This window comes from Cavia porcellus, unplaced genomic scaffold (genome assembly GCF_034190915.1).
Source record: "Cavia porcellus strain 051 isolate PalLab524CR breed Dunkin Hartley unplaced genomic scaffold, mCavPor4.1 scaffold_8, whole genome shotgun sequence".
Taxonomy (NCBI): Eukaryota; Metazoa; Chordata; class Mammalia; order Rodentia; family Caviidae; genus Cavia; species Cavia porcellus.
In genome coordinates, this window is record NW_026947491.1 from 84,962,231 (window position 1) to 84,989,458 (window position 27,228).

General features: G+C 46.7%; 1 protein-coding gene across 9 annotated transcripts in view; it reads left to right on the top strand.

Annotated features, from left to right (window-relative positions):
* The window catches only part of Vezt (vezatin, adherens junctions transmembrane protein), a 62,915-nt gene extending 39,029 nt beyond the window's left edge, over window positions 1–23,886 (top strand). For 5 of the 9 annotated variants that reach the window (XM_005006343.4, XM_005006344.4, XM_063255318.1 and 2 more), the window contains 8 exons: window positions 628–903; window positions 3,773–3,922; window positions 6,474–6,621; window positions 9,978–10,309; window positions 11,960–12,150; window positions 18,273–18,373; window positions 20,356–20,563; window positions 22,917–23,886. In XM_005006343.4, the coding sequence (XP_005006400.1) occupies window positions 628–903; window positions 3,773–3,922; window positions 6,474–6,621; window positions 9,978–10,309; window positions 11,960–12,150; window positions 18,273–18,373; window positions 20,356–20,563; window positions 22,917–23,398 (1,888 nt within the window). In that variant the 3' untranslated portion in view covers window positions 23,399–23,886. Of the gene's footprint in view, window positions 1–627; window positions 904–3,772; window positions 3,923–6,473; window positions 6,622–9,977; window positions 10,310–11,959; window positions 12,151–18,272; window positions 18,374–20,355; window positions 20,564–21,989; window positions 22,408–22,916 lie in introns of all 9 variants that reach the window. The other 4 variants (XM_003475885.5, XM_023567724.1, XR_002792806.2 and 1 more) reach the window with 3 other exon arrangements.
* Window positions 23,887–27,228: the final 3,342 nt, after the last annotated feature.

The window sequence follows — 27,228 nt, forward strand, 5'->3', positions numbered from 1 at the left end:
AGACACTATCTCAAAAAAAAAAAACAACAAATGAAATAAAAAGTAGCCTGAAACTTTTAACCACTTGAAGCATTTGGGTCTAATGCAGAAGTCCTGGGCCATAATTTTTTTTACAAAAAAGAAAAAGTGGATTGTGAAAAGAGCTCGTAGAAAAGCTCTCTCTGTTGCTCGATTCTGTTAGAGTTTGCTAAGCTTGCCCAAGAGGGCAGAGCAAGTCCAGGGTACCCGAGGCGCTGTGTGGCTGCTCCAGCGCAGAAGCGAGTACAGCCAGTAGCCGTCACGTTCCTGGCGCACTGACAGCTCCTTCTGTGGTAGCAGAGATCTGAGCTCAGTGTCTTCCAGTTCTGCGGTTGCCCAAGCATGCTTATGAGGAACTCAGGATTTTGTCCTTAAACAGTAGAAGAATTTTCCAGGAATGGTGGCACTTAGGAGGCCAAGGCAGGAGAATCACAGGTTTAAGGCCAGCCTGGAAACTTACCAAGATGAGTCTTTTTTTTTTTTTAAAGACCCATCTTCACAGTGGATCTAATGTCTTATCGATTTTGTAGACCTCAGTTTACAATTGCTGTTAGGATTAAAGTATCTCATATTTCTTGTCTGATCAAGACCATTTTCTTGGTTCTCTAGGGATGTTTCAATACTATTTGCCTTCATTAGTTTGCTTGTTATGCTTCCCACCTGGTGGATTGTGTCTTCCTGGCTGGTGTGGGGAGTGAGCCTGTCTGTGTATCTGGTCACTCGAGCTGTAAGATTATGGAGGACAGCCAGACTACAAGTGACCCTAAAAAAATATGGCGTCCGTTTGGAAGACATGGCAGCAAACAGCCGCGCTTTTACTAACCTTGTGAGAAAAGCCTTACGTCTCATCCAAGAAACTGAGGTCATTTCCAGAGGCTTTACACTGTGAGTTCAATTTTCATTGTTTTTTTTTTTTTTTTTGTACTGGGGATTAACTCACAACCTTGCACTTGCCAGGCAGGCACTTAGGCCACTGAGCTAAATCCCCAGCCCTTTCATTTTATTCTTAAATGATTCTTTTCTACTGTATAGTTTAAGGAGACTATTTCTTGCCTGTTTTCATTTTTGTGTTGTGTTTATAGGAAAAAAGCGGGTTACTCTTTATAACTCATTGTGGTCTATGCACTGTTCATTGAAGGGAATGACAGTCCATGCTAGATTTCATACAGAGTCCCATTTTGCTTATCTGCTCTGAGAAACCAAGTGTCTTAAGGTTCCTGAGAGTCTGCATCTATAACCATGGGACTGCATGCAGTTATACGGAAAGCATCTAGTCCTGAGCCCAGTGTACATGGGGAGCCCCGGCAGTGTCTTTCCCTTTACCCCCACCAAATGCCCTTTGTCTAATATAAGTGAGATGTGTCTGGCATGAATACACCTTTGGACTTCTCAGTAATAGTTAATACTCCTTGAAGCTGTGCGTGGTGACACACACCTGTAATCACAACACTTGGGGGCTGAGACCAGAGGATCACTGCAAGTCGGGGGCCAGCCTGGTCTACATGGTGACTTCAAGGCCAACCTGAACTGCATAGGGAAACCCTGTCTCAAAAATAAACAAATAAATAGTAATGATAATAAAACTATAGGTTAGCAGGTACCATGGTACTGGTACTTTCAGAATATTATGCAGATAGTGTTATTTTCTGTTCCCTTAGGAAACTGTTCAGCAGTGCAGCTTTAAGTGGGCTCCAGGCTCTATAGCTGCTTCCCAGTTTTCTTTTATGGGAAAAATCACTTACTGAGCACTAGCTATGTTCTTTCTACAATTCTAGTCACTGTTGGCCACAGCTAGAGTCTACAGTGGTAAATGGTAGAGTAAATACCCACATCCACTCCTTGTGCTTCAGAAGCCTGCTTCCAGTGCACAGCTAACGCTCACAAATGGCAGCTGGACTGTAGCCTGTAGATGGCTAACTTCAGTAACCATCTAACTATGGCAGTCTATAAGTGGGAGGAAATACCTCTATGGTGAAGAAGTCTCATTGCCTTTAATTGGTAGTATCTAGAAAATTTTGAGAAGCGGGAGAGAAAACCCTCTGCCAGGCTTTGCATCCTTCACTCTGCTGTGCTCTAGAAAGCTCATAAACAACCTGGATAAAAGGCTGCCTTTGGGAAACTGGGACACGGAATGGAAGAGTCAACCTGGTTGTGTTCTGCATGACAGTTCTATTTAAATGATCTCTGCACAGGGGGTTTTATGCCTCTTTCTGCTCAACCCAAAGTGACCAGACATCCTCAGAATCTGTTGTTAATGTCTCTGTTAGGTTAAGACCCCTTCTTGGTAGAGGATAGCAAACTTTAAATTGTTGAATTTAAAAGTTAAAAATGAGATGTAAACTAAGCACTATCTCCCTTTCATTCTTAAACTCCCCACCATTTTCTTGCACGGCCTCACTGCTTAAAGTGAGTGGCTGTGTACCCACCTGATAGATACTTAGGCCCACATGAGGAGCCTATGCCTTTCGTAACCTTCCAGCTTTCCCCCACGCCTCTAGGATTGGCATGAAAAGGTAAAATGGGCCAGTCAGACACAATTTACCTCCAGATTATGCTTTTCTACCCATTCAGATGGCAGAGGCAGAAGAAATACTGGAGGAAATCTTGCTTCATTTGTCTCCATCTCATTGGACCATGGATTGGAACAATGAGGAATAATAAAATTTGAATCAAAAGTTTTAGAAATATTTTTTGTTTGTAAAACTGACTTGCTAGAACATAACAGTGGCATACACTGAAGTCGTGAATGCTGATTTTGCCCTTGTGTACGTCCCCTTAATTTAAAAATAATGCCTGCCAGTTACTATCCACTGATTTTAGTTTGGCTTGATGTTAAGTTTTGAGTTAGGTCTTTCTTTCTAGTTTGAGTGTAATTACAGTGTAATTAATTTAAAATACTAATGTTGTTTTGCTACTGGAAGTTACTGGTTAGATGAAGAAAATATCACCCAGTAACTGTAATGTTTAATCCTGTATACTTTCAGTTACAAAAAAAAAACACACTGCATGACCTGTTGCGAATGGTACTTGCAGTTAATCTTAAAGTGCCCTGAAGCATGCTCCTCTGGACAGCTCTGAGAGTGGCTCTCCTGCCGCACTGTAACCCTCCCTCTGCCTTTCTGCTTGCATTCCCCTGTTGGCCACTGGGCCTGTTCTCTTTCTGCATCCCCTACTTCATTGTAAGTAGGTAAGCGCCAGTGGCGGCAGGTGGGTAAGTAACTTTGCCCTACTTTCATGAACGTACAGACTGTATTTTATACCGCACTGGCTTGTTCTGTACAGTGGCCAAGTTTGTAATTGAGGGACCCATAGAAATGTATGTTAAGAAGACCAGTGTGTTGATAATGATGCCCCTCATAGATCCGCTGAGTATAAATTTTGAAAACTGATTGTAAAGTACCTCTACTTCAGTGCACTTTAGCAGGCTGAGTACCTTTATGGAACAAATAAAAGCAAATTCCTATATAAATATTTCTACATCTTTGTTGTATCTCAACTAAAACTCACTGTTTCTATGTACCAGAGGAAGTGTTTCCCCTTTGAGAGTCTGAGTTCTCACTTGCTCTTTCTCTGGTGGTGTATGTATGAGGGAAGTGGCTATTTTATATATGGCACCTGAGTCGGGATACTTAATATCCCTTTCTAATGAGAATTAGGAGAAAGAAACTTCTGTTGTAAGTGGAGTAGAACTGTGGATTTAGGAAACAGCAACTGCAGGACACCTGTACAGTTGTATCACATTTTACTTTTCAAGTTTGCTTGACAGGGTCAGTGCTGCTTGCTCATTTACTAAAGCCGGCCAGCATTCCAGTCAGCAGCTCGTTGGCCTGCGAAAAGCTGTCTACAGGACTGTGAGTGCCAACTTCCACGCAGCGAGGCTGGCCACCCTGCACATGCTGAAAAAATATCCTTTTCTGTCTGCGTGATAAAAAGCAGGACTAACCAAGTCAGAATGGCATCCTATAGAAGTGAGCTGAAGAACAAAATTGCCTGTGTAAAGCTGATTTCCTTTGTAAAGCGGGAAATGTATTCCAGAGGGGTGACAAGGACAGGAAGAGAAACTCTCTGCTTCTGGCTCATTTTTAATGGGGAAAGATTATGAAGTCCCTTCCTTCTCTGTTCTGAGGAATATTCCAGAAGAGCACAACTTTAATCTTTGAACCAAAGGAGAAAGGGACTTCAGAGATTTGATTTGATTTGATTTTTTTGGAGAGAAGGTCTCACAATGTAGTCTAGGCTGGCCTTGAGCTCAAGCTCAAGGCGATCGTCTTGCCTTGGCCTCCCAAGTACTGGGATTATAGGCATGCACTACCGTACCTGGCTGGGTCTGACATTTAAAAGAAAAGATGAATTTGGCAAATTTGTGTCATGACCTGATAATAAGAGGACAGTAGGAAATCCTCCCCTTTCCAAAATGTAAACTTTTAAGTTCACATTTTGACTCTTGTCACTGCCTGGATGACCTTGAGCAAGTTTCTTAACCTCTCTGCACTTGCTCTTTTAATCTTTAAAATGGTAATAATAACATAGTCTTCTTTGCTGTGGTGCTGTTAGGGTCACAGGAGTTCATGGATGCAATGTGATCACTGTGTCTGGCACTCAGGAAGCAAAGACCTCGAGACAGGGAGTCTATACTTGAATTTACTAAGTTAGGGCATTGCTTCAACCAGCCAAAGAGCCAACCACGAGGTTCACGTGATCTGTGTTTCAGTAAAGATTCAGAGACGCACTCACTACAGTATGGCAAATGGAGGCAGAAAGACCGCCCCGCACCCCGAGCACGCTGGGAGCTGTGGTGCTGATCGCCTCGGTGTTGGTTGCCAGGAGACTGTGTGTGGCACGGTGCCGTCCTACACAAAAACATGTCCTAGGTAGATTGTCTCGTCTTCACTTTATGGGAAAACAAGTAGAGGTTATCTGCCAGGTATAGCGTCACACAAATAATAGGTAAAGCATTGACTGTGACTCATGACTTAAAACACTGAATATCTGTGTGTGTAACTGTGCCATCCTACCTCCAGAAAATGGAAAGAAAACACTTTGATCTGCACCAAGAGTCGCCCATCCATCCCCCCACTCCCTGAAGATTTCCCTGCAATGGATCTGGTATTCCAGGCACTGAAAAGACGATGGAAACGTCCAGAACGAGTGTTAAAGGCCTTCATTCAAAATCATGGTGACCGTGGGAAACCCGTTTCCCTAATTCTTCCGAGTTAGGGTCAATATAGTTTTCCTGCCACCTTAATTATAAACACGTTATTTTGAGTAATACCCCAGCCTAAGAATTGCAGCAATAAGAGAAACTGAATCTACATTTGTGTCAAGGTTTTACCTGTTGCAATGAAATCAGAAAGATGCTTCCCAAATTTGGCCCTGGACACTGCCGCTGATGGGGGTGTGGTCCTGCGTTCAGTGCAGACGTCATTTAGAGGTCTGAAAAAGCTGAGATTTATCCTGAGACTAAACGTTGCTCGATCTGAGTTCTGTGACACAGTTAATATCTATGTGTACCGTAGCTGTATATATCTGAACCAAGTTTTGTTCAGAAGTTAATATATTTACAGAAAACAGTTTTTATGATTAAAGTTCACATTTGAACATTAAAAAAGAGTGTTAAAGACCTTTTAGCTTGCTCCGTAGAGAAGCCAGCACTCCAGTACAGGTCCTTATGCTCAGGCCGCACTGCAGTGCAGCAGGACACTGCCCTTGGGCTTGTGGGACCAGAGACACGAGGGGCCGGCAGGAGCAGACCCTCCACCCTCGAAGGTGGATAGAAGTTAAGGGTGTGCATTCCTGGGAGGAGGAAGATAAAAGTACACACAAATAGCAGGATGTCTGTGAACAGTGGGAAATGTGCAGCTGTTAAGCAAACGGTGATAGGGTTCCTGGCGCAGGACTGGAGAGCGACTGAGAGAGGACGCAGGTGGAGCAGAGGGAGGGTCTGGCTGTGGCGCAGTAAATACACGCTGCCGCCTCAGAAGGTGGAGGTCAGGAATTACTCAGTGCAGCTGGAAATGGTGACATGTGCCCATGACTCTAGCATTTGAGAGGCTGAACCTAGAGGATCACTGAGAGTTTCAGGTCAGCCTAGGCTACACTGCAAGACCCTATTTCCAAAAGAAGAAAAAATCATTGATATTGTGGCTTTCTTGAAGTGCTGACTTTGAACTGTTGAGACAAAAAATTGTATTCACAAGAATATGAGTGGGGTTTAGCTCAGTGGCGTAAGCACCTGCCTTGCAAGCACTGGGTCATGAGTTTGATCCCGGTACCAAAAAAACAAAATCAAAAAAGAGTATTGAGTACTGTGTTAATGTATTAGTCTAAGCTTAATTCTGCTTAAAAATTGATATAAATCTCCAGTAACAGTTTGAGCTCAAGGCAAGCGTGTATGACTAGCCAAGGCGAGGGCAGCATGCTGACCAGGCGTGTTGATTGCCTTAACCCGATTTAACCTACCCCCTGAGCTCCGAGAGTGACAATGTCACCAACTACATCTGTGTCGTGCCTTTTAAGGAGCTGGGCCTGGGGCTCAGTGAAGAGCAGATCTCGGAAGAGGAAGCGCATCGCCTCACCGATGGCTTCGGCCTGCCTGCCCTGAAGGTGACCACCTGGGGGCGGGTTGTACTTATGGCTGGTCAGGTGCTCCTTCGCCTTCATCCTTGCTCACTACTTGTCACTTCATGGATGCCTTAATGATGTCTTTATTTTGTTTGGTTGTGCTTTAAGACAGGGTTTCACTATGTAGCTCAGGCTGGCCTCAAACTCACAGTGACCCTCCTGCCTCAGCCTCCCAAGTACTGGGATTACAGGTGTGTACCACCATACCTGGCTCTGTGATACTTCCAAGCTAACAGCATCATGCAGATGAAATAGAGATATTAATATTGTGATATCAAAATTCTTAATATAAGAAATGCCTTAAATTAGAACTTGGAGATATAATTAGTTGGACACAGTGGCATATACTTATAATCCCAACACTTGGGAGGCTGAGGCAGGAAGGTCACTGAGTTTGAGGCCAGCCTGAGATTCATAGCAAAACCATGCCTCAAATAACAAGAACAAAAAATTATAACAAAGGGCTTGAATTCTTGCTATGTAAAGGTACTAAGATATCTAAAATTTTCAGAGCTAGGGAATCTAGCTCAATGGTAGATTGCCTGCCTGGCTCTGGGTTTGATTCTACAGCACCATAAAAACAAACAAAAAAAACATATACAGCTTATAAGAGGTAGATCACAAGAAGAAAGACAAACACCAGTAAGCTCAACCTTCCTAATGAAGGAAAATAAGTTGATCCTTTGGACTAAGGATGCAGGAAGTTGATCACACGGAGGGTGACTCCACACTGGGGTGGGAGTGAAAGACGCTCTCCCCAGCAGCGAGGCCGGCTCCATGGAGGGGTGCGCACCCTCCTGCTCTGCCCTTCCACACCTACCACAGGCACCCAGTGTGTTCAGGGGATTACGGCACCAGACACTGCTGGCACAGATGACAGATTCCGTAATACAGCCGGTAGCAACCTACCGAAAACACATCCGAGGGACTGCTCTGGTGTCGGTAGTAGAATAAAGTTGAAGAGAAAAACTAACCTGGAAAACAGGAATTAAAGCGATTCCAGAAGAGTCTCTTAAGAAGCCAAGCCAGGCCAGGCGATCCCAGCATTCAGGAGCTGGCTTGGACTGTCAGCAAGGTCCTGTCTGTAAAACCAGACAGCATAGACAGAGACTGGCCTGATGCTAAGTCTTCTCTGTCTGAAAGACTTTTATCTATCTGAACAGGTTTTTATTTCTTTTGAGTTTTGTTTTTATTTTGTTTGTGAGACAGGAGGCTTTGCCCTGTTCCCTAGGCTGAGCTCAGTCTCATGGACTGAACTAACCCTCCTGCCTCAGCCTCCTAACTAGCTGGGGCTATGTGCATGCATCACTACATCAGGCTCCTTTAAATTCTCAACTAGTTTTTTTTTTTAATTATAAAATGCTATATTTTCTGATTTTAAAAATGAATCTAGTCAGAGGTGGTAACACATGTTGTAACCCCAGCACTAAGAAGACTGAGGTAGGAAGATCACCATGAATTTTAAGACCAGATTTCAAAAGACATAAAATCCACACATTATGAAGCAATTTAAATCAAAATTTCCTGATTACCCATAGCTTATGGACAGCCCCTTATCCAGAGCAGCTTCCTTTATCCAAAAATATACACAGTATTTCTGAGTTTCATCTGAACAGAAAATGACAGGATTTAACTCATAATCGGTCATCTTGGTTTGAAGGAGTTGTTTGTTTCTTTGAGACAGGGTCTCATTAGGAAGTTTAGACTGGTGTTGAACTCACATTGTAGCCCAAACTGGCCTTGAACTCAAGGCAGTCCTCCTGCCTCAGCCTCCCAGTGCTGGGATTACAGGAGTGCACCACCACGCTCAGCAGTTGGTTTTAAAATGGAGCAGTAAGTGATACCAACTTGATTTCTCATACATGCCTCCTCCCAGAATGCTATCCTCCCAGGTCAGGCTCTGATCCACAGCCCACCCACACTCCTTGCTGCTCTTTCCACGCTGTCCTTCCCTTCCTGCCTCCCAACACAGGGCCTGCAGGGAGCTTGCACTCAGCCCTGGGCCCTGGTGGGAGTAGGAGCATGGCTGCGTCTTGTTCCTGGCAGTGTTGGGCTTCTTCGGTCACCTTGTTTCACATCGTGGCCACAGCCTTGGTCTCCCCTCTTCTCTTCCCCAAAGTCTTTTCTCCTTGACCCATCCACCAAGAAAGCTGTCTTGTTGCTGATTATCTATTCCCCTCCCTCCATCCACATGGTATTTTTCTTTCTTCCTTTGTTCATGGCTGTTTTGTTTTTTGTTCGTTCGTTAGTTCATTGTTTGTTGAGACAATGTGGCAGACCTGGAACTCACAGCCATCCTTCTGCCTCAGCCTCCTGTGCTGGGAATTACAGGCATGGGCCACGATCCTTGGCTTTGACTGTATTGTTAACAACCAGAAACAGTGTAGGGCAGGTCACTGATGCTCAAGAAATGTTTTCTCAATGCATAAAAGAAAAAAAAAAATACATGTGGACACAAAACATTTTGCTTGAACTGGAAAACTTGCAGGAAAGTTGTCCATAGACAAGCATTCCTAGGTTGCTAGGTGTCGTTAGCAATATGTAAATTTGGCCTTGCTCACTTTCAAAAAATAATAGTTAAATTATGTGAAATTATTTTAGTTCATTACTTGCATAACTTTAAAATTTCATGTAGTGAAATCATCTAATACCCACTTAGATGGACATTGGTCCTCTTTCATGTTGTGAACAAGTGGACTCTCCAATGCTAACAGTTCTGTCCCTTCACTGTCCGCCACTCATCTCCGTGCCAAGTGGTCCTGTGAGCTGCTCAGGGGCCACACTCCCCTGAATGGGGCTCCACTGCCAAAAGCTGGGGTGCCAGCCCCGCTTAGGCCTGTCCAGAATAGGTTTCTTTCTGGGATGTGATCACTCGTGGACTGGTTTGCAGCTCGTTTCTGAGCTGATTTCTAGGCTGAGAGAATGTGCTTGGTTTGAACCCCAAAGTCTTAACCATCATTAGTGACTCATTGGTTTCCCGATCTGGGACAGAGCTGTATCCACAATTCTGGACCCTGTGTTCCCACAGCCATGCCTGAATAATCTGATGGAACATTCTCAGCTAATCTTAGTTAGTCAAGCTCAACTGTATTCATTATTTGGGATAAAGTTTAAAAATGAGGTAGGCATGGTGGTGCATGCCTGTAATCTCTGCACTCAGGAGGCCGAGGCAGCACTACTGCGATTTAGGAGCCAGCCCGAGCTACACAGCAAGAAGCTGTCGCAAAAACCAAAACAAAACAAAAAGTTTTTAAAAATTTAAAGCAAGTTATGCTATCAAGTTTATAGTTTATTTTAAATGCTGACCAACTTTTTTACTGATCAGTCCTTCTCTTTAGGTTCTGTTTCAGCTCTGGGTGGCACAGAGCTCGGAGTTCTTCCGACGCTTGGCTTTGTTACTTTCCACGGCCAACTCGCCCCCAGGGCCGGAGCTGAGCCCTGGGCTCCTGCCGCACAGCATTCTGGCGGAGGTGACCCGGGGCCTGCCCCATGCCCACGCCGCCTGCCTGGAGGAGCTGAGGCGCAGCTACGAGTTCTACCGCTACTTCGAGACCCAGCATCGCTCGGCGCCCCCGCGGGTCTCGCGAGCCCCACAGAAGTCGCAGGAACTGAGCAGTGTGCACACGGCCGTGCGCAGCCTGCAACTCCACCTGAAGGCGCTGCTCAATGAGTAAGTTCCAGCCTGGAGCCGCAGGCGTCTTTCTGGTGCCCTCAGGGCTGCTGGACTGTGTCCTGGCTGGCAGGAGGTGATGGAAGTGAGACTTGCAGTGTAAAGGGTGGCTTAGAGCTGCAACTGTAGCAGAGAACGCGATTTGGAAGTACTAATTGCAGAGAGCACATTTTCTGCTTTTCTTAATTTCACCAGAAAACCTAAAAAGACAGGATGAAGGCACATGTTGTTCATTGTTGTCCAGAGCAGAAATGGAGAAGGTTGTTAAGAGATTCCCGCTGGGCTTGGTGGCGCAGGCCTGTGACCCCAGCACTCAGGAGGCTGAGGCAGGAGGATCCCCAGGAGTTCGAGGGCAGCCTAGGCTACATAGCAAGACCCTGTTTCAAAAAACCACAAATAAGTAAGTCAAACCGCAGACATAACAGCATTGTTCAGGGCCATGTTGCCTGTGCTATACCAGGCATTGTTCCCTGACCCCTGCCTGGCCAGATTAAGGTTGCTGAGGCACATATTTGCCTTGTCATGCATCTGAAAACCTTCTCTGGTTTCCAAGGAGAGAAGCTTAGACTGAAGTGTGCACAATACTCCATGGAAAGGGTGACCCTGCCAGGTGCGGTGGTGCACACCTGCAATCCCAGTGCTTGGAAGGCTGAGGCAGGAGAATCACTGTGAGTTCAAGGCCAGCCTGGGCCATGAAGGGACCTCAAGGCCAGCCTGAACTGCATAGTAAAACCTTGTCTCAAAAAGACCAAAAAAAAAAAAAAAAAAAAAAATGGCCATAGAGCCAGATGTGATGACACACACCTGCCCACCATGCAGGGCCCCAGCATGCAGGGCCTCAGTGCTTCTGAAGCCAGCCCGGGCTATGTAATGAGTTTAAGGCCAACCTGGTCTCAGTAAAGGGTGCGGAGGGGGCACCACCACCCGACCACGGGCTAAGCCCTGCGGCATCCCATCTGCCATGGTCCTGCACACGCTTTGTACAGGCACAGATTCCCCTCATCCTCCAGAGCTGCCTCCAAAGTGCCTCTTCCTTAGCCACTGCCTGTCGGTACCTGTAACTGGGAAGAATTTGGATTCCCGTAACATCACCCGTGTGTCTGCTTAAGATGTTCTTTTGGGCCTGGAGTCAGCCCAGCTTTATCAGCTTTATGACTCTGGGCAGGTTTTTCTGTTTTGTTTTCTATGTCCCTAAATTAAATTCGTGACTTATAAAAAGAAAATAAAATGTTTTATCTGAGCATGGTGGTGCATGCTTGTGATCCCAGCACTAGGGAGGCTGCAGCAGGAGGACTGAAAGTTTGAAACCAGCCTGGGCTCCATGGCAAGTACTAGGCTAAGTACAGAGTGAAACTTAGTCTCCAAAACCCAAGTGCAGGAGTTAGCGGTGTGGAAGGCTTCCACGGTGCCATGTAGCTGTGGAGCCATTCTGCCTAGGAACATTGGCATCTAGGCCTCTTTTCTAAATGAGCTTTAGGGCCGGGGATTTAGCTCAGTGGACAAGCACCTGCCTGGGAAGGGTGAGGTCATGAGGTCATGAGGTCATGATCCCCAGCAGCAGTGGGGAAAAAAAAGGTAACTGTAAGCCTTTTAAATGACACATTCCTCACTTTGTTTTAGAATCTGTTTGTGTTTTTCTCTATAACCCAGGGTAATAATTCTTGAAGATGAACTTGAGAAGCTTGTTTGTACTAAAGAAACTCAAGAACTAGTGTCAGAGGTTTATCAAATCCTAGAACAGAAATTAAAGTTGATCGAGCCCCATGTTCAAGCGAGCAATAATTGTTGGGAAGAGGCCATTTCTCAGATGGACAAACTGCTCCGAAGGAATACAGACAAAGGTACCTGGGAGAGCTTTCTTTGGCTGTGCCTGTCTCACATACTCATCCGCTCAGAGGGTTTTATTGAGCGGCTTTCTTATCTGGAGGAGGAAACTGGTGCCTTTACTTTACTTGGGAAGAGTTGCGTTTAGCTGGTCCTGGGGGTACAGCACTTGGGAGGCTGAGGCAGGAAGATGGCCACATAGTGAGAGACCTTGACTCAAAAAAAAGAAAGCTGAATTCACGTGTTCAAACTGACACTGAATCCAAAGTGTTGACTCTCGTGTTGAATATGAAAATGAACATGATTTGTTCACTAAGTTATTTCTTTTTGAAAAAAACTGAAATGAGCTAGGAAATTTTGAGTGTTTCCCATTATCACAACTTCTAGAAACTTACAGTTAATAAAGGAATGAGTCTCTGGTCACAGGTCAGAGACTGAGTTTTCTTCTGAGGTAAATGGCTGAAGTAACTGCCCTGCCGTAGCGGCCCTGGACATTCATTCCTAAGCATTGGTATTAGCGCTACAGTGTACGAGCGCATTGCCTTGCGAGGTAAAAGGAAGGTGTGAGATTTCACCGCCAGAATGCTCTCGTCTGCCTCTGATTTGAGGCTTGTTTGCCTATTAGTAGTTTATTTTAAATAGTTTGCCTGTGAGTTTTTTTTTTTTTTTTTCACCACTATACTAACGAGGATGCCTGTGAGTTTTTAATTGTGTTATGAGCCCACACTGTGTCGTCCTGGCTTTACCAGGAGGCCAGTGAGACTTACAGAGTCTGCATGGTCGCCAGAGATACTTTAGTGTTTACCACCAGGATGATCCAGTGAACGCTTTGCTCTCTCCCTTTTACACTTTACGCTGCAGAAAGGTGAAAGACATCCTTTTTCCACACCTTACTTCCTTATGTCAGTAACTTGCGGATTCTGGTTCTATCCAGGCACTCAGCTCAGTAGTAGAGTCTTATCTGTGTTGCTCAGATTGTCCAGGGCTCACCCAGAAGGAGCACGTTGAAGTGGGTTTGTACTAAATTGTTGTTGGAGTGCTCCCTTACTGCCTGTACCCCGCCTTGACATCAGCCAGGTCCCTAAGAAACCCTGGTCCTTCTGACGGACAGTGGCATTTAGAGACCGAGATCTGACTAGGGGTGGTGTCCTAGCACTGCTGCGATCCTAGCACTGAGGAGGCTGAGGCAGGAGGGTCACTGTGAGCATCTGGCCAGCCGGGGCTGTGTAGCGAAACTTGCCTCAAAGGAAAAAGAAAAAAGCCAGGCTCTAGAGCTCAGCATGCGTATTGCTGCTAGGCGCCTTTGCTTGTAACCCTTGGTGTGTGACTGGAGCTGTGAGTGCATGTGCTATGTGGACCCCACACGTCGGGGTCTGTGTGTGAGTGTGTGTGTGTGTGCACATGCATGTTACAAAGTAAACCGTGAGCCACGCAGCCCTCTGGTTCCGGGTCTGTACCACCTGATTGGTTCTGCCAGCCCCTTCCCCCTTTCCTGCACCTCCCTGCTGGATGTTGAAAATATGGATTCCATCATCTGCAAAGCTCTTCCCTGACCACCCGCCCCACCTCGAGTCTGCCACCACCTCCCTGTTGTGAGTCCCTCCTGGCCAGGTAGCTCCCACTGCCCGCAGCGCCTGTGCCATCCAGGGCTCCTGCAGCGAGGCCCAGACCTTGCCATCCTGGCTGGCCCAACCCTCCCTGTGCCTCCCCCCAAAGTATCCTGAGTTCACACCCACCAGCCCTTGCCACCTAGGTTCCTGCCTATGGGCAACTGTCCCTTGCCTCCTCTAACCCATATCCTACTTCACCACGGCATTTTACTTTATTTTATTTTATTTATTTATTTTTGTGATACCGGGGATCAAACTCACGACCTCATGCTTTCCAAGCAGGCGCTTATGCCACTGAGCTAAATCCCCAGCCCCTACCACAGCATTTTAGAAAGTATTCTTATAACCAGGTATGGGAGCACATGCCTGTATAATCAGAAGGCTGAGGCAGGAGGCTTGATCCAAGTTTAAAGTCAGCCTGGACTACACAGCAGGACCCTGTCTCAAAGAAACCTGGGTACATAGTGAATTCAAGGCCAGTTTGAGCTACAGAGAGACACTGTCAATAAATAAATCTTAACATTTCATGAAGAACTAACGTGTAGGGGCTGGGGATTTAGTTCAGCAGCATAAGCGCCTGCTTTGCAAGCAGGCAGTCGTGAGTTCGATCCCTGGTACCGGTAAAAAGGAAAAAGACAGAAAGAAAGAAAGAACGAACTAACGTGTTTATATCCTCAAAACTGAAAAATTGTTTTAAAAAAAGTGGTAATAAGAAAAGGAGATGTATCACAGCCACTTGATTGTTCTTCTTAGGGCTGGCTACCTCCTCCACTTCTTCCTGAACCCTTCTAGAGATTTGATGCACTTATTAATAGAAACGAATACTGGTATTATTACTTCATTATTGGATATTACACCAACTATTACGTATCTTCCTCCCTCTGTGACATTATATTCAGCTTTTACTAAACCAAGTCTCTTAATGAGTCTTTTTGTATATTTCCCACACCCTTAATCCTAGCTGCTCTAGAGGCTGAGGCTGAAAGATCACAAGTTCAAGGCCAGCCTGGGAAAGTGAATGAAATTCTGTCTCAAAATTAAAATGCTTTAAAAGGCTGGTACAGCTGGGCATGGTGGCACACACCTGTACTCCCAGCACTTGGGACAGAGGCAGGACAGTCAATGAAAGTTGTAGGCCTGCCGGAACTAATAGCAAGACGCTGTCTCAGAAATACAAATGAACAAAAAATAACAGGAATAAAAGGAATGAGGTAGAGCGCAGCGGCCAGGCTCTTGCCCTCTTAGCGTTTGCAAGGCCGTGGCTTCCACCATTTTTAATTCCTGTTCTGACAACTGTTTATTTATACACTTTGTCCATTTTTTTGGTTGTCTCTTTTCTTCTGATTTGTAGGTGCTCCTTTATATGATAGGGAAATGGCCATTTCATAATGATATTTCATTTCATAATGATAAAATGCAGATATTTTCCCTGGTTTTTCATAGTTTCCGATTTTTCTTTGTAATAGATTTTTCCTCACAAAAACATTTTGTGGGCTTCATTTGCACATTCTGGACTTTTGTGTTTTAGTTAAAACTTTTCCATTTTTAATTTATTTATAAATTCTACCATGATTTCGTCTACTTTTTACTTTTGTGCTTTTACATTTTTATATTGACGTTCCTCAGGAATTACCATAGACTGCTCAGTAGGCCCTGGGTTCAGTCCCAGCACCAAAAGAAACCCTTGCCCTGGAGGAGAATCCCCAGGTAATAACAGTTTCCCGTTATTAGAAAATATCTCGAGCTGAGTGTGGTGTTGCATCCTGGTAAACCAGCATTTGGGAGGCTGGGGCAGGCGGACCGCAGTGAGTTCAAGGCCAGCCTGCACTGCATAGTGACACTGTCTCAAAAAGCAGCAGCAGCAGCAGCAGCAGCAGTGTTTAGAAATTCTTAACATGCAGAACCTGCGGGCCTTGCTCCTGAGCCTAGTCGCAGACTGGTAGCATACAGTATTGTCAGGCTTGTCATCACTCACCCCTGACTTTTAAAAACCAGCGTGCATTTTAACAAGATCTGGTCATTATGCACACACAGAAATTTGAGAAATACAACTTCAAGGCAGGGGCTTAGCAATTTGTTTCCTCCACAAGACCGAAACAGCAAGTATTTTGTCCTGCAGGCCAGTTGCTCGGCTCTCTCCCCGGGGTGGGATGGTGGGAGAGCGGGCAGTGCTGGAACCACAAGGAGGCTGCTGAGTCCTGGGAGTGTCTCCTCCCGTGTGGACACCGGCGAGGAATCGGCTCACGGCACTTTGTTCACCATGGCCCCCTGTGCTATTGAACTTTTACTGTCCAAGTTTAGATAATGAGTGCACATAGGAGACAGAGCTATACAAAGACGGGGCCTTGCTGGGGTGTTTGGTGGTGAGTAACTTTGTTTTTTACCCCAAGTCTTTCAGAGAAGTGAGTACCCTCTCAGGAAACAAGAAGGTTAGGGCAGCACAGAAGAGACAAAAGCTGACCTCTTGCGGGGTGTGCTGGGGTTGGCAGTGACCTGCTCGGGCCACAGTACTCCACTGATGTCTGAGTTGGTTCCCATCTGTCAGTGTGGCCACAGGCTTCTCCTGTGCGTCCCCAAGGTTGCATGCACACTGTGGAGCTCGCCACAAGGGCTGTGGATTTTTATGAAATGAATCGCATGCTGCCCCCCACCCCAACTACCGCGTGAGCTGGGGTAACAGTCGGGAGCGCAGAGCCGTCCTGGCGGGGAAACTCCAGCATGGAAAAGAAGTCACCAAGGGCCCCTGGGTGGTCCTGCCGCAGAGCTGAGTCCCTGGTGCGCCCAAGCCAGTGGCCTGGTTCTCCGGCCGGAGGTGGAGCTCCTTGGTGGAACACTCGCCTTGCCTTGTATGTGCAACAAGAAGGGGAGGAAAGGAAGGGGAAGCAGAGGGGGAGACGTTACTGAGACGTGGGTGGCAGCGAGTCTGCGTCTGCTAAGCTGGAGCGGCTGGGAGCGCGTGTGCTGTGTGGTAGACGCGGCCCTGAGCGCCTTCTCCCACGCCTTTCAGTCTTTACAAGATGGGTGCACCATCTCTACCACTCATCTGCAGTTGACTGCGACTTAAGCCAGAGCAGCAAGAGCTGGCATGTCACCGGGGTGTGTCTGGCTTAGAGGCTCATGGCCACTGTGCCTCAAGTCTCTTCCTGCACTGCCTCCTGCTGCAATTTATCTTGGGTTTGGTCCCCAGCCATCTTCCTGGAGACAATGCCCCAGACAGCTTTCTGTAACATTTATTGTCTCATTTTCCTTCTTTAAATTTTAAAACAGGGGCCAAAGATATAGGTCAACAGCACAGTGCCTTCCTGGCAAGCACAAGGTTCAGAGCTCCATGTTCAGTACCAGAAAAATTAAATACATAGGTAACCATCACCTATTTTGAAAGGGAAAAATCTGGAAGCTTAGCCAGTCGAGGTGGTGCACGTCTGTAACCCCAACAGTGGGAAGGCTGAGGCAGGAGGACTACCGTGAGTTTGAGGCAGTGTACACTAGATATGAGACCCTGTCTCAAAAAACCAAAACAAGAAAGAAGGAAAATCTAGAGGTTTAAATAGACATAATGGATACTTATGGAAGAAAACTAGATCTTCTTAGTGGTAAGATGAAGTACAACTTGAATTTTAGCTTAAGATTAAATATGTTTTTGTTTGTTTGTTTGTTTCTACTAGGAATCGAACATAGGACTTTATGCTTGCCAAGCAGGCAATGTGCCACTGAGCTATATCCCCGGCCCAATATTAAGTACCTTCTGTGATTGAGTACCAAACTTGAATTTTCAGTGAAGTAAGCACAGTTAAACTCACAGTTAAATTTGGTATTTCATTAGTAGATATGAAAATATCAAGGTAGGTACAAGGTAGTTACTAGTTACTGGAAATCTATTTCCAGTTCTAACTTCTGAGAGTCACAGCACTTACATGTAAGTAGAACTTGGTTTTTGTGGAAGAGTAGTGATCTGTTTGAAGATGTTTCTATGCCCTGAACAAAATATTTTGCTGAACAACTATTTATAAAGTATCCAGTGTGTGCCAGATACTGTGATGAGGCCAAAGGGGAAAATCAGCTCCTGTCTTCTGAGAATTTAAGTTGACTTACTATGACTTACTAGTAAGATAGTAAGCTGACTTACTATCAATCTACTGGTGCTAGTGCTAACTTTGGTACTATGTGTCTGTCTGTTTGCCTGCCTGCCTCTGTGTGTTTGTGCCTGCCTGTGGTACTGCAGATCATCCCTGGTGCCTTTGCACTGAGCTACATCCCTAGCCCATTTTACTTTTTTAGTTTGAGACAGGTTTTCTCTGAGTTGACAGGTTCCCTGGGCTGGCCTTGAATTTGAGATCCTCCTGCCTCAGCCTCCCAAGTGCTGGGATTGCAGGTGTGTGCAACCACACCTGGCTAATGTTAGCACTTACAATATAAGTTAACCGAACAAGTCGGGCTATGTAACTGACAGAGTCTGTTTTTATTAGACTGCCCCTCATTCTTTTGTGGCCACTCTCACATCTTCCCCCGGACCCCATTTCTCTTTGAAGGCAAGCCTGAAGTGGCCTGTGAGAACCCACACTGTGCCGCAGGACCTCTGCCTCAGCCTGCTCTGCACATCGTGAACAGAGACCCCATCCCCGAGGAGCAGGTAAGGGGGAAAGCACTTTTCTGCCTCCCCGAGAGAGGCTGCACACCAAGAGGTTGCTGCCTTTTTTAAAGTGGCGCAAATGGGCGGGGAATTCAGCTCAGCAGCTCCAGCGCTTGCCTGGTAAGCATGAGGTTGTGAGTTCGATCGCCGGGGTGCAGATAATTGCGATAACTTGGCCATGTGTTTCTACTACGCTTCAAAATGACAGTGTCACGTGTTGAGTTTATATCAAGCTGCAGCTCTTAGGGCCTTGGATTTGAGCTCACTGACTTCACTAGCAGATTTTCATATTATTCTATCCAATTGCGCATTTCTTAGAGGCCTTTAAAAGTGATTAAACACAAGCCAGGCATGGCACCACACACCTGTAATCCCACTTGGGAACACTTGGGAGGCTGAGGCAGGAGGATGGCTGCAAATTTAAAACCAGCTTGGGCTATATAACAAGTTCAAGGCCAACATGAACCTAGTGAGACACTGCCTCAAAATAAAACAAGTGACTAAACAATAAAAATTAGTATATTGGAATACTGATATATCTGGATGTCAGTGCTGGTTCCCTTTATGAATATATGTGTAAAATTCTTGTGCACTTAATATTTACGTCCTTGACTGTGGGGTTTGGTTTGGTTTTGTTTTTTGTTTTGGGTTGTTTTTTTTTTTTTTTAATGCCAGGCATCGAACTAGGACCTTGTGCTTGTGCTTGTGCAGGTAAGCACACTGTGTTACATTCCTGGTGATTGCATACATATTTTACCTCAGTGAGCCGAGTGAGGTGACACATGCCTCTAATCTCCATTACTCAGGAGGTTGGGACAGAGAATCATGAGATTGAGGCTGGTCTGGGCTTCATAATAAGTTCAAGACCAGGCTGAATAGCAAGACCTTGTCTCAAAAGAAAAAAAAATTATATGTGTGTGTGGGGGTATATATATATATATATATATATCTCACTTTAAAAACAAATTTGGTGATGGCATTAGGTATTCACGAAGATTTCTTTTGTTTAGTCTAAGAAAATCTTCCTTTCCTTGGAATATATTATCCACTCAGTATTCCAAGTTGCAAATGGAAACCAACCCTCAGCTAGTTTAATAGACGTAACTTACTTAAACACAGACCCACTCGCTCAGAAGAGTGGTCCCAGCAGAGACCCAGTTGGTTGCTGAGCCCCTGGGCAGGGTCTTGGCCTTGCCCTCGCCCCTGCAGTGCTGGATGGGGAACCCACTTGAGAGCTGCCCCTCTGGACACTCACTGGCCCCGCCCTCCAGGGAGGCTCCTGTGGGGCTGCGCTGAGATTCTGAGCTGGCAGGTGCAGGGAACGCTGGGGTCTTGGTGCTCCTGCCCCATCATAGAGGGCAGGCACATCGGGCAGAGTCCTCTCATCTCTGCAGGCTTTAGATTGCCGGGAGTCAGGAGGAACCGAGACAGCTGCCCCAGGAAAAGCCCTGTGTCCAGGTGCGGTGGCTCGGGCTATGACCCCGGCAACCCGGGATGAATCCTGGAGCAGGTGGATGTTGAGGCCGAGGCCAACCCAGGCAGCTCGGCAAAAGATGAAAAGGGGGGGCCAGGGATTTAGCTCAGTGGCTCGGGTGCTTGTCTGGTAAGTGTGAGGTCATGAGTTTGATCCCTGCCTGGTACCAGGAAAAAAAAAAAAGATGAGAAAGAGCTGGGTGCAGAGCACAGTTCAGAGGCCTCGGTTCCCTCCCCAGCCCCCCGCAGTGTCGCCAGCCCCTGGCCTGGCCTGATTGGCCCGAGCGGCAAGCCAGCCATGCGAGTTCAGCGCTCTCACCACACTTTCAGTGCCAGCCGAGGGCTGTGTGGAAGAGCTCAAGGTGTCTCCAGACGCTGCAGCCTTCCCCGTCTCTTACCCAGCTGCCCTCCTGTGACCCTGTGTCAACAGCAGGGCCGGGCAGCCCTGAGTGAATGTGGCTGGAAAACTGCGTGTGAACTGAAATGCTCACCCTTTCATTCTCTTTCAGGAGTTAGAAGCTTACGTGGACGATATAGACATGGACAGTGATTTCCGGAAGGACGATTTCTTTTACTTGTCTCAAGAAGACAAGGAGAGGCAGAAGCGGGAGCAGGAGGAGTCCAGGCGGGTCCTGCAGGAGCTGAAGTCCGTGCTGGGGTTCCGAGCGTCCGATGCCGAGCGGCAGAAGTGGAAGCAGCTGCTGTTCAGTGAGCATGGTAAGTGGGGCTGCAGGGTCAGAGCCATCTCCTAGGAGTAATCCTCGGTTCCGAGCCCGGGAACCTCGCTCCAACTTACCTAAACCATTGAGAAGCTGACCCCTAAGGCGTCAGCTCTAGGGATCCACTAGGAAGTGCTCAGTTACCACCGGCAGAGTTTGCTCGAGGAGCACATAGCCAGCAGCTTGTCTGCAAACCCACAGTGGCTTCCTTTCTTATTTTATTAGCTGCCCCATCAAAGGACTCCATGCTTCCCGGCTGTCTAGCACCGTCCCTCTGGCAGATAAGCTCCGGACCTAGGCTGCTCCGCTCAGACCGCAGGTCCTCACTCCCTCCTATTGGGAGCCCTTCCCGCCTCTGCCGCTGCTCTGCTGCTCTGTGCCCTGCAGGCACCAGCCCTGGGAGGCGCCAGAGGCCGGTTCCCGTCTTCTGCTTGTCTGCCTGTTGGGCCTACGTGAGCTAGAAATGATAGTATTGAGTTTTAGGCATTATTGTTTTCTGGGTGTTCATTTTGTTTTGTATGTTTGTGTGGTACCAGAAACTGAACCCAGAGCCTTCGTGCCGAGCTACGTCCCCAGCCCATTTCATCTTATGTATTTCATTTTACTTTTAATTTTCATACGGGAACTTGGTAAATCATGAAATTGCCCAAACTGGGCTCAAACATGGCAGTCCTTCTGCCTCAGCCTTCCAGAACACTGGGGTTACAGGTATGAGGATAGAGCTCAGCAGCCTTAGCCCCTGCCTGGCAAGCACACGGTCCTGAGTTCAGTTCCTGGTACAGAAAGAAAGAGAGAAAGAGAGAGAGAGAGAAAGAAAGAAAAGCACAGATGTGCACCACCACACCTGACTGGTGTTCAGGTTTTCATCTCTGTAACCAAACTGCAATCTTCTGATGCGAGGCTTTATTATCCTGCATGGCGTTTATTCAGCAAGTAGTTACTGAGTACCTGGTATGTGCCTGGCGCGTCTACTGCTGTGCGCTGAGGACACAGACTGAGAGACACACATGCCTGCCGTCCTGTCAGGGGTGTCTGTTCTGTCCCTGGGTCGCCCCTGCTGTGGTTCTACACTCCCTGCAATTAGCAACAAGTGTGACTCTCAGTCGACTCTAGCATTGTACATTTGGTGAGAGCTAGCAGGTTTCTAAGCTGTGTGTGTGTGTGTGTGTGTGTGTGTGTGTGTGTGTGTGTAAACAGCACTGTGTCTTTTCAATGCTCAGTATTTCCTTCGCATAGTTTTAAACTTACCTGCTGACAGCTGGGCAGATGAGAAGCGTGTCTCGGTTCAGGTCCAGCTTTCGAACCAGTTTGCAGTACTGCCGCGCAGCTTGTGAAAATACGTAAAAACCTGTTAGTAGCATAAACTGCTTTTCCCTTGCCAATGCCAGTCCATCTTCCAGAGCTGTTTTCGTCTCTGCCTACAGGGATAAAGTCCGAATGGAATTAGAGAGGGACCCTGCTCTGGAACCTGCTGTGGCCACTCTTTTCTGTGTCGCTGACTCTCTAGTGGAGTTACTGCAGCGCAGGGATGGCTCTTGGAAATGGACATGTTTTACCAAACAGTTTTTTAAGTACACGCCAGCTCTTCAAGAAGCGCTCTTTTCCTTCCGTCCTGCCTCCTAATGTGTTGTACCGTACTAACCCTCACGCTGGGAGGAGAGACCGCCTCGCCAGCGACCCACTGCCTACTAACATCGAGAGGGGCTAAATCCCACCTCATTCCCTTGCCAGGACGCCGGGTGCCGTACGGACGTGTGTCGCATTCGTGTGCTGTACCTTGCTCTCTCGTGGGTCTCGAATGCACATTTATTTCCTTTGTGTGCTTCTGCACACTGTGTAGAGGTACGGCCTTCCTTCCAGTAGGGCCTTGTAGGTGGCCGGGGAGTAAGTTGAACTGTAAGTTGTACTTTTCCGTGCTGGTTTAACTTGTAAATATATACATATATATGCTGAAGATATGATTATTTAGAGCACATAGACGTTCTACCTAGTTCATTTTGAGTGAAAACCATGCTGCTTACTCTTTCTCGACAGTGATTCTCAGACTTTCTGTGCGTGAGAATCAAGTGGAGGGCTTGTCAAACACAGCTGAAATCAGTGTGTCTGAGACTTTCTAGGTGATCACAGACCCGTTTGGTTCAGGCCACATTTTGATCACCTCTGCTTTCAAATAAGAAAATAGCATTGTATTACAGTGATTTCACTAGACAGTTTTATTAAGCTTTTTAAAAATTTATCGTTCTTTTGAAAAAGAAAGCCGTGAGGAGTTTAGGTTAAAAATCATCGCTGGGTCCTTAGTTATTCTGTTTCTTTTTTTCTTTTCTTTCCTTTTTCTGTTTCTTTCTCTGAAGCTGTGTTGAAACCCTTGTCTCCTGTAGACACAGTGGAGCCCCTAAGTAATTCAGAGCCGCCAGTGAATTCAGATTGCGGCGCGGTCAGCCAGCCAGCTGCCGAAGCGGGACCTAGCGAGCCCTCCGCAGCCCACAGCGCAGTCAGTAGGACTGAGTCCTCCCGTGGGGTCCCGAGTCCGGCCGGACCCGCGGGCGAGACGCTGCGCCAGGGCGCGGGAGAAAGCGCGTGCTTCCAGTGCGACAGAGACAGCGACAGCGAGTCCGAGCCGCCTCCGGCTGCGCAGCCCAGGCCAGCGCAGCGACTGGCCCGGCTGCAGCTGTCCCCCGAGTTCAGCTTCACCGCCGGCCTTGCCGCAGAGGCGGCTGCCCGCTCTCTGTCCTTCGCCACCATGCAAGAGCAGACTTTCGGCGATGAGGACGAGGAACAGGGCGTGGAAGAAGACCAAGACGAGCGGGACGAAGGAGAGCAAGAACCCGGATGAGCGTGAAGCCGGCTCGCTGGTCCTTTCCAAGTGTTCTGGCCCCGAGACTGGAGAGGGGAGATGCGTGTGAGTTTACCATAGACAAAGCTAAGGTGTCAGGTCGCAGGAAGAAGCCTGGGTTGAACAGCTGCTCTCAGATTAGTAGTTACCTGTAAATGGCAAATCTTGTAGGAGAATAAGAAAAAGGTAAGGGCTCCTTCGCTTCAACTGGTATTTTATTTGTGGCACAACCAATAATCTTGGTAACCCTTTCAGTCCTCTTAATAAGAAATGAATTTGCTCTTTCTTGCCAGAATTTGCTGTCCTGAGGTGACCAGGATAATCCTCTCAAAAGAACATGACCGTTTAGTATGACTCCTTTTTACTGTACCCTTGCAGTTAAAAACTGCAGTTATTATGTTCTCAAGTTGTTTGTATTTTATTTTTTGTTTATACCGGTCTTCAAACAAGACACAGGCTCTGAATAAAACAAAAAATAATTCATACAATTGATGTGTCCTGGGATTTGGAACTTCAAATAGTTTCACAGTATTTGGGTTGTGACACATTTCTCTTTTTCCCTGATTGATCGTGTGTGAATTCTGTAGCTCATCCTAACAAGCACTAAAAGAAAACAGTGTACCATGTTGAGGCATATCCTTTCAGTTTTTTTATTTGTTTGTTTTTGTTTTTTTTTTTTTTTTTTTTGGTCACTTCTTCCATTCCAGTTACAAGAGATGAAAGTGAGACCCTGGTGGCCAAAGACTCACTTCACCTTAGCAAACTAGTTTTTTTTTTTGTTCTCTTTTGAGACAGGGTCTCGATATGTTGCTTGGGCTGGCCTTGACCTCACTATGTAGCCAGGCTGGCCTCAAACTTCCAGTGATGCTCCTGCCTCAGCCTTGGAGGAGCTGGGGTTACAGGTGTGCACCACCATGTCCACCACGCAGGTTGATCTTCATATCAGTTTTCCTCGAGTTAAATGTGTGCTGTAAGCATGAGCAGGTCGCAGTGCTGCTACTTTCTAGCCTCACCACCTTACTGAGTCTCTGGAAGCCTGTGGGCTTTGTGGAAGGCACCCTGGTCTCCTTAGTAACCCCGTTACAAACTACCTCCTAGAAGGGACTGCTTTCCACATCGGCCAGTCTCCTCGCTCCGCGTTTTCAGAGTGACATTTGCAGGTACATCTTGTTTCTGAAACCCATCACTCCTGTGCTCTGATGTGCTGTTAGCTGTTATTGGGACAGCGTCTGAGTAACTCACGCACTGCTGCTGTCCTGCAAAGGAAACGGCGTGGTGATGGAGAGCACCTTTAGATTAAGAAACATCCGCAAGCCTGAAACCCTAGACTTTTGTAAGTAAATTTACTTACATCAAAAGGATTTTCTGAGTAACTATTTTTTATCCTGAGGAAAAACTTGGTTCTGCTTTATATAAGTAGTAGAGCTCTTTGAAACATAATTTGCCTTTTGCTTGAATTCTGGGGGTTAACATGATTAGCCTGTTACAGGATACCTCAGGTTGCATCTGTGTCAAGGAAAAAGAACCTACTTGTGTTAAAAGAGTTTTTGTTTGGGGTTTTTTGTTTTGTTTTGTTTTTTGTACTGGGGATCGAACTCATGACCTTGTGCTTGCCAGGCAGGTGCTTTTATGCTGCTGAGCTAAATCTCCGGCCCCAGTGACTGACTTCTATATTCCTAAATAATTCTTAGAATTGACTTTCTCACTTAAATTACTTATTGCTCACTCCATGCGGGGCAGCTGGCCCCAGTGAGGAAGAGCGGCAGAGAAAGAAGACTCCGGAGACAAGGCTGATGGCGCAGGTCTGCTTTAATGCGGAAGTTTCAGCTCTAAGTATGCTGGTAAAGGGGTGGGCACAGGGCAGTGAGGCAGCCCATGAGGGGCGTCACCCGGACAGGCGGCAGCCTGCAGCACATGTCCACTTGGTGTGCCAAGGGACTTACAGCCTGGAGTGTGCTCTACAAGCCGCCTCTGCTAGGCTGCCGGCCAGCTCTGGGCCGCGCACTCCCACAGGTTCCCCTCCTTTTTTGTTAAAGCTAACTGTATAGAAGCCATTAGTGCTTGGGTAGATTGCACACGAGAAAGGTGTAAGGACAGATATCTGAACAGTAATAATCCCCCCAACCCTGGGGTGGTGTCAGGGGAAGGGCTCGCAGAGCTTGCTCAGTGAGCGTTTTTATGTCGTTCCAGGTGACTGGTGTGGCTCTTATGGTCCTCAGGCGTCCTTGTCCTCATCGTCGTCGTCGGGAGGGTCTGTTTCTGGAAAGACACAAGCGAATCCTCTACCTTGGGTTAGTAGGGGAGCAGCAGGTTGCCACTATTGACTAAGGGGGTCCTTCCATCTCACCAGAGGAAGCGGAGGGAGAGGGGCAAGTAATGGACCCCAGTGTTTGTGAATAGGAGATGGCAGTGGGGGTAACCTTATCTGAAATGTGATGACCTAGGAAGGCATAGGGAGCTTTAGTCTGGATCTTTTCTGGGGTGATTTGGAGTCCCAATATCTTAAGGTTATTTAATAATTGTTGAAGACCCGATTGTAATTGGTGAAGGTCTGTTTGGGAGAGAAGAATGTTGTCCATATAGTGGATACAACAATAAGAGGATGGGAGGGGTTTTATGGCGTGATCTACATACATTTGGCATATAGTAGGGCTATTTATTATTCCTTGAGGAAGTAACCTCCATTGATATCTCCTAACGGGGCCTTGATGGTTGGTCACAGGGACTGAAAAGGCAAATCTAGGATCGTCTTGTTTGTGTAGCGGGATGGAAAAAAAAATAATCTTTAATACCTATGATGACAATATGATGATTTTTTGGAATTGCTGTAAGGGATGGTAGCCCTCGTTGAAGGGCCCCCATTTTTATGTTTGTTAACTTCCCTAGGATCATGAAGCAATCCATATTTTTTTTTTATCTTTTTTGTGGATAATGAACACTGGTGTTCCATGGGCTAACAGATGGTTATATGTGTTTTTGGTTTAGTTATTCCTCAATTAGTTGTTGGAGGGCAGCTAGCTTTTGGGACAGCAAGAGCCACTGGTCCACCCATACAGGAGTATCAGTGTCCCAGGTCAGCTATATGGGTTGTGGCTTCACCACGGGAGCCATGGCCCCTATGGCGGGAAGGGGTGGTTCAGTGGTTAGTTTGACATTTAATTGAGATAAAACATCTCTTCCCCACAGAACTTGTGGAAGGTCCTTTAGAAATAAGGATTGGATGTATCCTGAATGTCCTTCGGAGTCTCTCCATGAGAGAAGACTGGCCTGTCTGTACAGCGGGCTGTTGGCCTGTGGCTCCTTATACTAAAGGTCCTGGGGCTGTGGGCCAAAATGTGTCATAAGGGTCCATTGGAAAGCAGGATTGTTCTGCCCTGGAATCAATAAGTCCAGATATTGACATTTGTTCTACTTCTAAGGTCAGGAGTGCCTTGTTTTGGGTGATGGGCACGGTGCATAAAATTTGTGAAGTAGGGGCTGGGGATTTAGCTCAGCAGCATAAGTGCCTGCCTTGCAAGCCCGCAGTCATGAGTCAATCCCCAGTACCAATTAAAAAAAAAAAAAAAGTTGTGAAGTAGTTCATATTTCCCTCTTTTGTTGTCAGGCTGAGGGTTGCCCCTTTCAAGTTTAAAGGATTGCCATCTTTATCTGTCTTGGATTGGCAGTTTTTGCCTAGTGACATCCCCTTTTACATTTGGGTCATGGTGTGGGAGGTTTTGGCTTATTATCTGTTTATCCTTTTTTAGGGCATTGTTTGGCAAAGGGTCCCAGGGCCTTGCAATTGGAACATAGAGACATAGCACTAGAGCCAAATTGTAGATGGGCAGCGA